Here is a 14,201-nt window from a genome sequence, read left to right as displayed (position 1 = left end):
ATCCCACCAGTTTTGCTGGTCCACATCAGTAGACAGTGGGAACTGAAAAGGGGCCAGGTACACTGATGATCCAACTTTGCAACCGTGCCTAGAAAATCACAGGAGCAGAAGTACCCCGCCCCCCTAAATGCCCCAAAGTATAAGTTCCTGAGAAATTTATATCTTTTCCTCCTATAGATGGAGGTGTCAGAAGACTAAAGTTTCTACCGAAGCTTCCTGATTATCTATTATGTCTGTGATACTGGGACTAAAAGATGAGGCAAAGATCCACGAGTATGACCAGATCTGAACGTGGCGGGAATCCAAAGGAGCTGGTGTTGGCAGGCATTCATGGTACCAACTTAATGGTAGCCTCCAATTGGGTAGACTCTCGCTGATGGTTCAGTAACCCTGCCTCCACGACTGTTGGGCTGTGATTAGTAGGGATATGGCAAGTTAGGTAGAGAGTTTGTCTGGGGATATTATCTACAAGGAAAGAAAGGCTTCCTCAGATAGCAGCCGCTCCACGGAGTGTGAGCCTTAGCTATTGGAAAGCTATCAATGCCCAGAGCAAAAGTCCTATGGTTCCTGGGCTTAGGGTGGTCCCCAGCGGCAGTCCTTCCGGGCTCTGGTCTGTATCCTAGGCTCTTCCAGGCTGCAGGGAAACATGTGCCATGTCCCTTCAGCAACAGCCGATGTTTTCCTCAGCAGGAGCGAGTGTTCCAGTAGCTCCCCTGAGAATAACTGAGTTTCGCTTTCCATAGCTTCAGTTACTCACAGCCAACTGTGGGCCAAACACAGTCAATGAGAATTCCCCAAAGCAAACATTTCCTAAGGCTTTAATGGCGCTCTGTTCTGGGTAGCACGATCAAATCTAGTATGGTCCTCCTCCGTACCACCTGGAATGTGGACCAGCTCTTTTTTCAGGGTACCCACCCATTAGTCATCAAAGTCGCCCTCTCCAAGAATCAGACTGACTTTCGTGACATTATAGTTCTTGGGTACAAAAATAAAATTTATTTTACTTAACAGTGTTCCCAAAGTGTGAGAGTAATAATATTAAGTTGTTAAGTTTTACTACTAGCGTTATCACTAGTCTCTTACTGTATAGGTACCGGGGAAACATTGTATGTAGTTATACAGAGAGTTAAATATAGTGCTAGCCACACATGAGTAAGCAATGCTAACCAGAGCTTTTAGCATCCACTGGGGGCTTGAAACACATGGTAATAGAACTCCTCTACTTTGTGCCACTTGCTGAAAAGTGGGAGGAACAGAAAAGAATCGCTGAATAGATAGTGGATTCATCTCCTGATTAGGCCGGGGAGTCTGCAATTTTGGCTGGCAGCCTCTGGGACATGGGGAAAAGTACATGGTTGTGTGTCAGTCCATGCTCATAACAAATACCCTCTTAGCTCTGCAATTCAGGATCCATGGCTTTAGAAATAAATGAATACCGAAGGCAACCAAGTTGTGATTCCTGCTAAGAAATGGGGCAAATTATACAAGTCTTTCTTCTGAATCATGTTGGGATCTTTGGTTGGCAAAGCTAAAAGAACATGGGGCTAGTTTTGAGAAGAAAACGACCCGGGGGGAGAGGAAGAAGGAAATGAGCTTGACTGGAGACGATGCACTCTGCTGTGAACTAGTGGGCAGTCACTAGGAAAGCAGATGCAGAGCAAGGGAGGGAAGGAGTCTAGCACCTACTGTGTGATGGTGAGGGACTGTGAAAGTTATGTCTGCGTTCACATCCTGGCTCTCCCCCATTAGCTTGGTCATGCTAGGTAAATGGTTTGACTTTCCCCCTTTCTAGTTTCTTCACAGAAAAAAAAAATGAGAAAAATACCTTCTACCTGAGAAGGCAGTTGTGAGGATCGAGTGAGAGATCTCAAGAAAAGCATGATTTTATTATATGTGAGTGCGTGTGTTTGAATAAGTGCCTGTTCGTGTGTGTGTGTGCGTGTGTGTGTGTGTGTGTGTATGTGTGTGTGTGTGTGAGGGTGTATGTGGGTGAAGTGAGTGTGTAGTTGTGTGCATGTGGGGGGGCAGAGGTCAACTGGGTTTCATTGAGTGTTTTGTACCTTATGTTTTGAGAAATTATGTTTCATTGACCTGGAGCTCATCACATAGTCTAGCCTGGTTGCCAGTGAACCCCAAGGACCTGTCTGTCTGCACCTCCTCCTGGTGCTGAGGCTACAAGGCTGCAGTATTGTTCTTGGCCTCGTTTTGTGGGTTCTTGGAATTAAATTCAGGCCTCCATACATTTTACTGAATGTGCTGTCCCTTCAGCCAGCAACAACATTTTTGTATATGCAAAGCATTCGAAGAATTTAAGATGTTGGGATTTTTCTCCTCTTAAGTCATGCCTTTTCAGCTTGGGAGTAGTTTGGAGCAGGTGTTTGCCTCGGGTTATATAGACAGCAGGCTGCAGCTTTTCTCCCGGGAAAGCTTGTGCTCCTGGACAGAAGCAATCCTGTTTCTTTTGTACTTGATTTAGAAAGTGAATTTAAAATTCCTGCAAACACTGTGTTCTTCTATCCTGCCTTTATCCAACACAAATGGCTCCCTAGTGCTCAGAACGGAACAAAGAGTTGTCAGAATTTCAGCAAATAGCTCGGAAGGAAAGATACAGGAGCTGCTGGCCACAACCCTCCACGTTGGTTATTCAGAAAGACGGTAAGCTGCTATAGAAGGATCCCAGGATTAGCATCCAATGGACATGGGCTTGGGTCACTGAAATGTATTTGCGAACTGTGATCTTAGGCCAGTATGCTGATTAGTTTAATGTCAACTGGATACAGGTTGGAGTCATTTGGGAAGAGGGAACCTCAGCTGAGAAATGTTCCCACCTGATTGGCCTGTGAGCAAGACTAGAGCGTTTTCTTGACTGATGGTTGATTTGGGAGGACCCAGCTCACTGTGGGTGGTACTGTGCCTGGGCTGGGGGTCCTGGCTGCTATATGCAAGAAAGCAGGCCGAGTAAGCCATGAGGCGCAAGCCAGGAAGTAGCACTCCCCCATGGCTTCTGCTTCACTGCCTCAACAATGGACTAAGGAGTGGAACTGGAAGTTGAAACAAACTCTTTCTTCCTCATGTTGCTTTTGGCCATGGCTTTTTATCACAGCAGTAGAAAACCTAAATAAGACAATCACTTACCTTTCCATATAATCATAAATAAGTCATCTATAAACTGAGTTAATGACATGCAAAAAATTGATAAAACTCAGAAGTATAGCATACAGGAGCCTCATGGATACTTAGCCAATATTTCTTTGTCGTTTTGCATATGTTTGAGTCTGTAGATGCCGCTTTGATTTCTTGGGTGGTCAAGGTAACTTAAGTGTCCTATTCCCCAGGTCCTGAGACCTAGCCATTTTAACTTACTGTTCTTCTGTTTGCAACCTTGTGATAACAATATGGTTACCACCCCAGTATGAACAAGAAACATCCAGAAGCCTTAGCATATTTGGTTCTGGTTTACCAGATAGTTGGTACTTGAGTACTGACTCTTAGTGCTCAGGTTACTTTGAACTTGCTTTCTTGCCAAGGATGACCTTGCACTTCTGATCCCTGCAGCCCATCCTCCCAAGTGCCAGGATTCCAGGCATATACTACCACACTCAGTTTCTCTGGTGGTTGCTGAGGATTGAAGCCAGGACTTCGCACATGCTACATAGGTCCTCCGCCAACTGAGCCACATCCCCAGCCCAGTATGTGAGCACTCCTATGGAGGCTTAACTATAAACACAAAGGCTTGGGCACATCGGGAGTCTTGCAGTTCACAGAGGAAATGCATGCTCTGCAAAGGCTCAGGTGAGGGGGAACTAATGTTTCATCCCGTTCAGGGCACACGGAGTGGTAACATCTGCATGAATAGTCTCCTTGTTCTTACAGAATGGGGCTCAGTCTGCACACTGTCTAAACCCTCTAATTCTCTCTCCACCCCCCTCCCTTCTGAATCTTGAGGACAGACATTATTGCAAATGAATCAGAAGGTAGTAGAGATCTCTCTCAGCGTATTCTTCCTTTTTTAAAAAAAAAAACTTTCCATCTGAATATTCAAATTTTGCTAAGAAGGAGCTGCCCTCTGACCAGGCAGCTCTTCTGAAGAGCCCCTACCCCCCACTATTCCTCATGTTCTTTGACCCAGTCTTGGTAAGCTTAGATTTTCTGGAGGTAGTGTTCTGATCCGAGTGTCTGTCTCTGACCCTAGTCTTTGGGTGGCGGTGGTTAATAAAATCTGGCAGCTGAGATGTGACTTCTAATCATGTATGAGCTTCCTCTGATCCTTCAGTCTTCTGGGGCCACCACTTGGAAATACGTCAGTCAGTTTGAGTGGAACAGTAGTTGGGTGAGTCATCTAGAGCGCAGAGAAAACGGTGGCGCCGAGCCACTGTGGTCGTTGGATCAGAGAGTTTTGGACCAAGGGGGTTGTGAGCTCTGTCTTCAGGATGCTGTGAGGACTGAGGTGTCAGTGTGTATAAAGTACTCAGAATGGCGCTTAGCTAATCATATTGCACATGATTCCGTTGTATGAAAAGTCTGGGAGAGGCAAATAGGTGAAGACAGCAACAACACAAAATGACTATTGATTTCTCCTAGGGCTGGGGGTGGTGAAGAGGTCAAAGAATAAGAAGTGTAGGACTTGAATTTTTATAGGGGCATAAAGAAGTACTTAAACGATTATTGTGAGGCTTTCCTGGTTCTGCATTACTAAAGGACATTACTTTTTTTTAATGAGTCAGTTTTGTGGTGTGTGAATTCTGTCTCTGTATATTTTATCTGTTATCTTTCAATCTGTCAATAACCTATCATCTCTATCCCCTATCTCTATTATTCATCAGTCATCTATCATGACTATTATCTGTCAATCATCTATCCTGGCTGTCTTTCTTTACCTATCTACTGTCTATCTACACTGTCTGTCTATCAACTGTCCTACATCTGTCTCTGGTCACCATCACTGTCATGTTAGTCCCATCAGCTGGCACCTGCTCCAGGGACCATGCATTAAAGTGGTCCCTTGACTGGTTGACCCAACTCTACGACTGCTTCTCTGTTCATCTGTCACAGAGCATCATAGTGACCCTCCAAAGTAAAACAGACCATGGAATCCAAGCCCAGGCCATTGCCTCCCCACCACACTCAGTCTTTGAAGGAAAACGTCTCCACCTGACTACCAGGCCCTGTGCCACCCGATCCTGGTGACTGCAACCACAGTCACCACTTTCCTTTGCTCTATTCCAGTACTCCTGCTTCCTTTCTGACCATCTCAAGACTTCTGCTTACTGTTGATTCTTCCTAGAACAGACCCACACCTGATGGTTAGGGGCGCTATATCATCTGGGACTTAGTTATCTGGGACTTAGTTATTCCCTACCATATCAGCTAAGGTTCTTTTGCCCAACCCTATTTAAAATTGACCCTTCCTTTGTCAACCTCTTGCTACTCATTTTAAAATAGCATTTACCACTATTTGAATGTATGTTGAAGTTTACCAATTCATTTCCTCACGGGAAGTCTCCTGCACTAGGGTGCAAGTGTTGGTGAGACCAAGGAGTTTATCTAAGTTTGACACTGCATTCCTAGACCGGCACAGTCTTCACGCCGTGTTTGTGAGTGTCTGAGTGAAGCCCCTGCATTGACTGTGGATGCAGAGACACAAACCCTTGCTCATCCATTTCCTACAAATGCTTCCTGAATCTGTACCATATCATTTGAAGATGTTCATATGCCAGAAAGCCTGAATTTAAACTTTTAGGAAAGTCATCTGGAGAGGCTTCCTTTCAATACCATCGATGATGTTTTCACCAGCAAGCAATCAAGTACTTAGACGGATAACCACTAATTGATCTGTGCGTGAAAGTCTTTGGACGCACGGAAAGAATTTCAGGGTCTGCGTTTAGTCAGCCATTCCTGTGTGGTTATTTTGGTGACAAAGAGCAAAGGTCTGATGGATGACATGGGCCGTTGTGTTCAGGTTTACTTACAGTGTGGACTTTCTCGGGCCCCTGCCCGCAGAAGAATCCTAGCAATGGGTACATTGTTGGTCATGATGGCAATGTCCAGGGGTGTCAGTCCCTCGCTGTTTGGTGTGTTCAGATCTAGTTCTTCCGGTGTGTACTGGTAGAGGAGAAGCTGCACAGCATCTAGGTCCTGCTGCTCCACAGCCTCAAACATGGCTTCGTTGCCCTGGAAATTCTGGAGAAGAAGAAAAGCAGGTTGGTCCAAGGTTACAGCCAATATCTCAGGACTTTAGAGACTGCCCTAGAGGTCACTGCAACACTTACAAGTGGGTGATTACAGAGCTATCATTTATCATGTGATCCTCAAAGTCAGCGCTCTGTTGGCCTGACCCTCCGTGTTTCCTAATAGGTATTGAGCAGACACATTTAGATGGATGGGATGATACAGTACTGTGCTGTGTGGCCCTGTCGAGGGCAGTGAGAAAAATCAACTCCCTGCAGCCAGTCTGCTGCTGAAGGGATACTGTTTGCTAGCCTATTAAAAGATGTTCTTAAGTGCTGGATTAAGTCCTTCGTTTTCTGTGGCACCTCTCAGGGCCTTTAATCATGTGAATATGTCCCTTAAATTAAAATATTATTACATTTCATTTTATCTTTGGAGTAACGTTCTGCAGGATGCAGCTGGGTGAATGCTGGCATAGATAGTGTGGGGATGAGTGGTTTTAATTATGACTACTCTGGATTGATAGTGCATGTTCTGTGTTTCTCTCGGCTCTTTCCTTCCTTCTCCTCTCTCAGGTGTTACTGCCCGTCCTCGTGACTGCTAGTCTAGGTGTCACCAGCCCAGACCCTACACTGTCGCTTGTCATTTCCCTACACCTCCCATAGGCTGCTGATGCCCATATCCTTAAGTCTACTTTATTTAAGGTTGATTATTACCATCGGTCTCACTGAGGTAAGAAATGCTCAGATGATTAGATGACAAAACCTCTGGGTGTGTTGTTGAGGATGCGCTACAGTTTGATCTCAAGAATTGTGATGCAGTCATTGAGGGATACATAATGTGGGAGCGTTACTGAGAGGCAGTGAAAGGAAAAAGGGCCCAAGTTGGAGGAATTAGGTCACTGGGCACTTGTCTTGCCTAGGTCTCTTCCTGTATGCCCCTTCTTTCTGCTTCCATCCACAAAGGACCGAAGGAGAACTTCCATACATTCCTATCCTGAAGGTCTGCCAAGTACATGAGGCCAAGCGGTCATGGACTTTAATCCATAACCCTGGATAAACCCTTCCTCCCTTAGGCTGGCAGGAGCTTTTGCCACAGGCACAATAAAACTTACTAATATACCCTGGCCACTATGATCCCACAGTTTCTTAGCTCAGACCCCCAACCATTACACACGTAGCACTTTTGAGCTGAAGGGAGAGGTTGAAGTGGTTTTCCCAGGAGAGCTACAGAGCTAAGTGGATAATTGTTTAAGAGGGCCAGCAGTTGAATATTTATAAAATACAGATCATCTATAGAAAACAAATAGCATGGACAATGTGACTCTTTGGAGGAAAGTTTTGTGTGTGGGACTTCTCACAAAGACTGTGACAGAAGAGATGGAGACATAGCCTATCTCTACTTTTATACATTGTTTAAGGATTGCTTTGATTTTAGAGATAGTGGGATGCTGTTGGCCTTGACCTAGTGCTGAGAACTGATTGATATGTAGAAGGTCTTTGGTGATCAAATGTTTAGGTAGGAAGATTTTATTTTTAGTCTCCTCAAAAACTGATGTTCCCTCTCCAAGGCTTGCCAGTCAGCTTCAGCTGAGCACATACCCCAGCATAGGAACCTGGGGAAAATAGCAGGCGATTATGCAAATGCTTGTTTTGACAATAGGGGCCCAGAGGAGAAGGCTATTTTGGTATGCTGCTCTCTTGCAGGAAGACACTGTACTGAAGAGAAAAGAGGCTTTTCTGCGGTCTGCCAAACTGAAGGGCGTCTGATGCTTAGGTCATAACCTAACCCCAGCTAAGCCCTCCTGGAAGATGGGTGTGAAATAGGAAACCGTATTAGAAAACAAATGAATTCAAAATCAAAACCTTGCCCTGTCTCCAGTGTGCAGTTGCTTATGATTATTCGTGTCTCTAGTTTCTTGCCCACCATATTTACTATCTCTTTTAAGTTAGTTCCTCCTCCGAACTCTAACTTTGCTTCTATCTGGAAAGGCCAGGACTTATTCTGCTTTAGTCTCAAATAGAGCTCTTACCTCCCCGCGAAAGAACCCTCGTTGATCATGTGACTATGTGCCTGCTGTTTGACCCACAGCCAGTGCCGAAGACTACCGAGAACATCTGCAATATACTCGCTCGGCCGCTGGCTATAGCTAATCGCCATGACAGCTATACAGGCCACACAGTTTAGCAACAGGAAGATGTTCCTTTTTCCCGATGGACTGATACACTTTCAGTTATCAACTAATGGGAGGTCACACCCGATTGTCTTTCCCACTTTGACTGCCTGGGGACTCAAAGGTGAACGTAATGCTATATTTCATGGAGTATGTTTGCCTAACGTTTTGGTGGATATGTTTGTTTATCCATCTATTTTCTTTTGCTGGCTTTTTCTGTCTTCTTTTCATTATGTAATAAATAGAATTCTATTCCTGGATTCTATGTATGATTGATATATATATATACACACATATATATACTATAGATATATGATATATGAATGTATATCAGAAACCTGTAAATGATTTTAATTCTATTATTTAAATGAGCACTTGTACTTCCAGGAGGTATATTTTATCTGAAACATTTGATATTTGTCAAACTGAGTGTGTGTGTGTGTGTGTGTGTGTGTGTTTGTGTGTGTGTATGTGTGTGTGTGTTGCTGGGGGCCTGAGGATTGAACCCAGGATCTTGTTTATCCTAGGCAAGCAATCTATCCCCACGTACACACCTCTATCCCCTCAAGCTGCTTATTTTGGAGATTCCTTCATTTGGTCTGGTAGTGAAGAATAATTAGGGAAAGAAATTAAGGAAAAGGGGGGGAGGAATGTCTTCCATTCATCCAAACTTAATGTAACATCATACATATGTATAGTATGTATAGTTCCTGTCTTGATGCACTTTATGTGTAAAACGGAAACATTCATTGAATTGTTGAACGATGAATTGATGTGGGAATAGAAAAAGTTCCGTTACCACTGAGGTCTTTCTGAGACTCAGCCGGTCTGTTCTGGTTTTAAAATAGGCCTCATCAAAGGATGAGTGGCTGCCCTTCAGCTTCTCCGAGAGGTTCCTGTACAGGCGCTTGGCAGCGTTGGGAGATGACGGAGCGCCGTGTTTTTTCGACTGAGAAAGATGTAAATTCTGCATTTGTTGGGTCATTTTCGAGCGGCTGTTCCTAAGCAGAGGAAAACAGCATGCATGATGATTACACACAATGCAATTACGCACAACAAAGAATTCTATCACCTCCAGGAACCATCTGGAAATTTCAGATCCAAATGTGATATTCCAACTGGGAAGGCCTGCAGAGATCACCAACCCCAGCTTTTTCCTGTTGTGGAGGAGAAAATGGAAATCCAGGGGAAGGAAGCAGCTTCTCTAGGGCCCCAGAGCTGACTGGTGGCAGGAATGAAATGACAGTCCCATTTGTTATGTGAAATATCCATTTACACATGAACACTTAAAAACCTTGGACTCTTCTTACTCAATTAAGAAACTATCTCAGTGCCATATCTAGGGGATATGTGTGATCTTGGGTATACATAATTGAGACTTATTTTTAATGTCCCTCCTTCTAGATGCTGACCTTTATTGAATGGATAAAAAAGTGTGACAGGAAGTGGTGGTGCATGCCCTTAAGCCCAGCATTCAGCCGGCAGGAGGCAGAGGCAGGTGGATCTCTGTGAGTTTGAGACTAGGCTACAAAGTGAGTACCAGGACAGCCAGGACTGTTACACAGAGAAGCCCTATCTCTAAAAACCAAACCAAACCAAACAAAACCAAAACATTTCGTCTTCAAAGCAGTAGAATGGTTTGGTGATTTATCCTCTTTCCCCTCCAATTTATGGGTTCTTTATCTTTGACTCAATTGCAACTTCATGGTTTTCTTTAACACTTCTTTCCACAGAGTTCCAAATTTCAGGCTTTCACGTGGGGATTGCCCTAACCTCTTTATTTCTGCCTTCTGTCTCTAGACTTTTTCTTCAGCATTGACACCCTAGTTCAAGCCATCTGTCTTGCCTACATCATCATCCTTCCCCAAATTAACTCTACATTCTTTTGTAGCTCCCACAATGCCCAGGAGTCCTGTAAATAAATTCCTGTCGTTTGATCGAATTCCCTCTACGTGCCCTCTAACTGATGACACCTACCCGCGCAGCCCCCTTTGTCCTTGCGCATCTCCCATCTGTCCCCTTCTGTCAAGGGAGGTGGACTTTCTCTGCCTCTCTGACTTCCTCCCCGTACTCCCCAGCTGTCCCTCTCTTCCAGGCTATTCATCAACGTGTGTCCCCTCTTCTAGCTTTCATCTATCTTTATGTTTTCTTTTCCCCTCATGCTTTAAATTGGCTCAGATGAGAGAGAATGAGAAAGGCAATTTTCTGTTGTCTGTCCTTACAAATATGAATATCTCCACCAACTCACCATACTCTTGCCATTTCACTCTTATGGAAAGGGGCAAGCATTGGAACTGGATAGACTCAGCTTTGGCGCCTGATATTGTCATTTACAGCATATGTGACTTTGGGTGCCTTATTTAAATTCTACAATCTTATTTATCATATGTAAATAGACAACATAATATTGGGTTAAGAGTTATGGAGATTAAATTGATGAAGAAATGACCCTTGTTATCTCTTTTGGTTCACTCTAGCCTGGAAATAAGTAGTAGCAACTATTAAGTCACCCCAAGTCTTTATGCAAAACTGGACACCAGGATATAGCATCATCATTCACCTTACTTACAGGCTTTAAACGTGGTCTAATTTTATGTCCTTTGTTTTTTATTTTGATAGAAAAATGCAAATATAGCCATTTCATTTTGGATTTTTATAGTGACTTATGAAGTAGAAATAGAAGGTAGGATGTTCAGCTCTTAGAAGGGAAGGAAGAATAAAGATAAATCTAAAAGCGCTGAAAAATTTGACAAAACAGGATTGCTTATTTAAGATGGATAGCTGAATTCAGTACACCTATCAAGCTTTGTTCTGATTTCCTTTGCCCCATTCTCGTCTTTCCTAGTTTCTGGTAGCCTTGAGAATCAACACTCATTAAAACAAAAAAGCATGTAGACCGCCAGCCACTGGAGAGGGACCAGAAGGTTGGTGGTCCTCTACCGTTTCATTTCCACCCCCTTCGAAGTATCATTATTTGATCTTCCTGCTTGTTCCCTAGGAGAGCCTCTCGGAATGCTTGTCATTTTTGTTTGACTCGCAGCCCCCCAAGAGCAATTAGCCTCTTCCTCTAGAGTATTTGTTTTTGTGGTGCCTGTTTAGCAGACATCAGCATTTTCAAACAAGCCTTTTAAATTGCTCTGAACGTTGGGAATGAGATGGTTTGGAAACGAAGGGTCTTGAAAAGCTCTGACATAATACTGAGCCTAGCAGATCATGTTCATGCCTAGGAATGGGAGGCTCTGTGCGAGAAGAAAACGAGGACTAAGGTAGAGTTGCCACTACCTGGCGGAATGTTGATCATGTCCCCTACCACACCCGGAGCCCCTTCACGGGATGGAGGCTCACTAATTCTAGGCATTTAAAGATACCTCTGTTCAGCCATTGTCACTTGGTGAGTCAAGCAGGAATGTCAGTGGCGTAGAGTTCAGAAATATCGCTATCACAGATAACAGTAAATGCTGGGGAGAAGGGAAAATCTGGTTTTCATAGTTGTTATATTATTACTAAAACACCTGCCTTTCAACAGAAAATCGTGAGACAAAACTCAGATCACAGTCAAGAAAATATTCAGGTCAATCAAAATTGCCCTCGAGGGAGGCAAATGTTGCCATCATTGTTGAATACTTTCTTCTGAAGTGTGTTTGAAGAGCTAAGGGAGATCAGGTCTAAAGAGTCAACTGAAAGGGAGATCTCACTAAGTAAGAACATTAGTAAAGAGACCGACTATGAAGTAGTTCTGCAATTGGAAAGTCTAACAAACAAAATAAAAACTCACTGGAGTGGCCAACAGCATAATTGTTTGGACAGAAAGATAAACAATGTTTCAAAAGAAATCAGATTAAGGAGAAGAGGCACTACATGGTCACCTTGATCGATGCAAGAAAATGACCAGATTTAATAATATGCAGAAACAAATAGGGGTTGAAGAGAGCTTGCAGGAATATAAGGGAATTTTTTCAACCTAAGAGAATGAATAAAAACTGGGTTAAATTTTGCTTTTGAAATGTCCACATAGGAGCATGTTTTGGACATGTGTTCCCCAGTCAGTGGCACTATTTTGAAAGGCTGTGGGGCCTAGCTGGTGGACGTGTGAAGGTTACGCTAAGCCTGTCCTGTCTGTCTCTCTGTTGTGAGGTCTGTTGTGAGTAAGAAGCTTCTGCCACACACTCCTGCTGCCATGAACTTTCCCACAGTGACAGACTGAAGTCCTCAGGACCTATGAGCCTACAATTCTGCTTCTCAGTTCAGTCAGGTCCTGTGGTCAGAGTAATTAATACAAAACTATGGTCAACATCACACTTAGTGACCAAATGCAGTCCTGATCAAAATACCAGCGGAAGGGTAATTTCGTCACACTTTTAGAGAGAAGCAAAAATTCTAAAGAGGCCAAAGCAACCCCGACAAAGGAAAACTGAGGGCTTCTACTTCCTGGTCTTTATACTCACTGTAACACCACAGAGGTGAAGTCTCAGGGTCAGTTTTAGAATCGCCATGTAGATGAAGGACGATAGAGTAAGGAGAGCAACGTGAATGAAGTAGGATTGAAGCCCCACAAATAATCTGAATACACAGGGTTAATTGCTTTTGGAAAATGCACTGTAATTAATAGGGAACCCAGTCTCTTCCCAGTGCTGTAACCCCGGGAGAACCATCCATAAGAACCGAAAGGAACCCCAACCCCTACTTCACATCATGTACAAAAGCTATCTGAAAATAAATCATAGATCTTTTTATTGTAGGTGTCTCTGTGTGTTTACATGTGTGTGGGTTCATGTGTGTTTGTGCAGGCCTGAGGCCGATTGTGGAGTCTTTATCCCTGTTGGGTAGAGCAGGAATTCCTACTTGAACCCGGAACTTGAGGTTCTGACTAGTCTAATTAACCGGTTGGCTCCAGGGATTCCCCTTCTACCGCTTTCCCTGTGATGGAACTACAGGTGGGCCACCAAGCTCACCTCACATTTACATGGATTTTTGGGATCTAAACTTTGTTCCATATGCTTAAATAGCAAGGGCTGAACCAGCTGACTCAGCTCCCCAGCACCTGATAAACCAAAGATCCAAATGTAGACGCTAAGACCATACATATTCTAGATGAAAACATAGATGATTTTGTGAATTTGGACAGAATAATGTTTCTTAGAGGAGACACTAAAAGTGGAAGTCACAAAATGATCCACAAGTTGGGCTTATCGAAAACTGCCGTTGTAAGATCTGAGTACTACAGCGTCATTTTTCTCCATATTGGAGTCCTCTGAAAGAGAAGTGAGTGCATGTATAGCTGAGGTGTCTAACAAGAGTGAAGATCTTAAAATGATGAGAGGAACAGAGAGGAGCCTCCTCAGACTCCATCGCTACCTGTCCCTCAGGGTCTGCTACTTCCTGACACATCTGTGACTCTTCTACCTAACTTCCTTCCTAAGGTGGCGGCGCTCACCACGCTTGCTCTTAGTTACGTCAATCCTGATTCATGGATACTATCCAGAACTGAGAAAATTAGACCAACGAGAAATGAGACAGACGCTCCTCAGCAGATAGATAATTCATCTCTCTTTCCTTTCACTGACTGCCCTGGGGACTGCCTGTGGGGCTGTGGTGTGCTGGTTGGAAGGAGGGCAGCCCCCCTAGGCTCCTGTGTTTGAATAAGGGTGTTTTTCTTGCATATATGCACCATGTGCATGCCTGATGCCCATAGAGGTCAGAAGAGGGCATCAGAAACCCTGAAACTGAAATTACTGCCAGTCTGTGCTACCATGTGGGTGCTGGGAATCGAACCCCAGCCCTCTAGAAGCACAAGCCTGTGCTCCCCAAATGAGGTTTCTTCCCATGAAGCTCTAAGTATGTTAAGTGACAATCCCAACTC

At 44.0% G+C, this 14,201-nt stretch overlaps 1 protein-coding gene across 1 annotated transcript in view; it reads right to left on the bottom strand.

Annotated features, from left to right (window-relative positions):
- Positions 1-14,201, bottom strand: part of Ankfn1 (ankyrin repeat and fibronectin type III domain containing 1) — a 351,197-nt gene that overhangs the window by 142,286 nt on the left and 194,710 nt on the right. The window contains exons 4-5 of the mRNA XM_048446655.3: positions 9,141-9,342; positions 5,970-6,180 (exon numbers count right to left, since the gene is read on the bottom strand). Of these exons, the coding sequence (XP_048302612.3) occupies positions 5,970-6,180; positions 9,141-9,326 (397 nt within the window). The 5' untranslated portion in view covers positions 9,327-9,342. The remainder of the gene's footprint in view (positions 1-5,969; positions 6,181-9,140; positions 9,343-14,201) is intronic.

This window comes from Myodes glareolus, chromosome 9, assembly GCF_982192425.1.
Source record: "Myodes glareolus chromosome 9, mMyoGla1.1, whole genome shotgun sequence".
NCBI classification, from domain to species: Eukaryota; Metazoa; Chordata; class Mammalia; order Rodentia; family Cricetidae; genus Myodes; species Myodes glareolus.
This window is presented reverse-complemented; position numbering and strand designations above follow the sequence as displayed.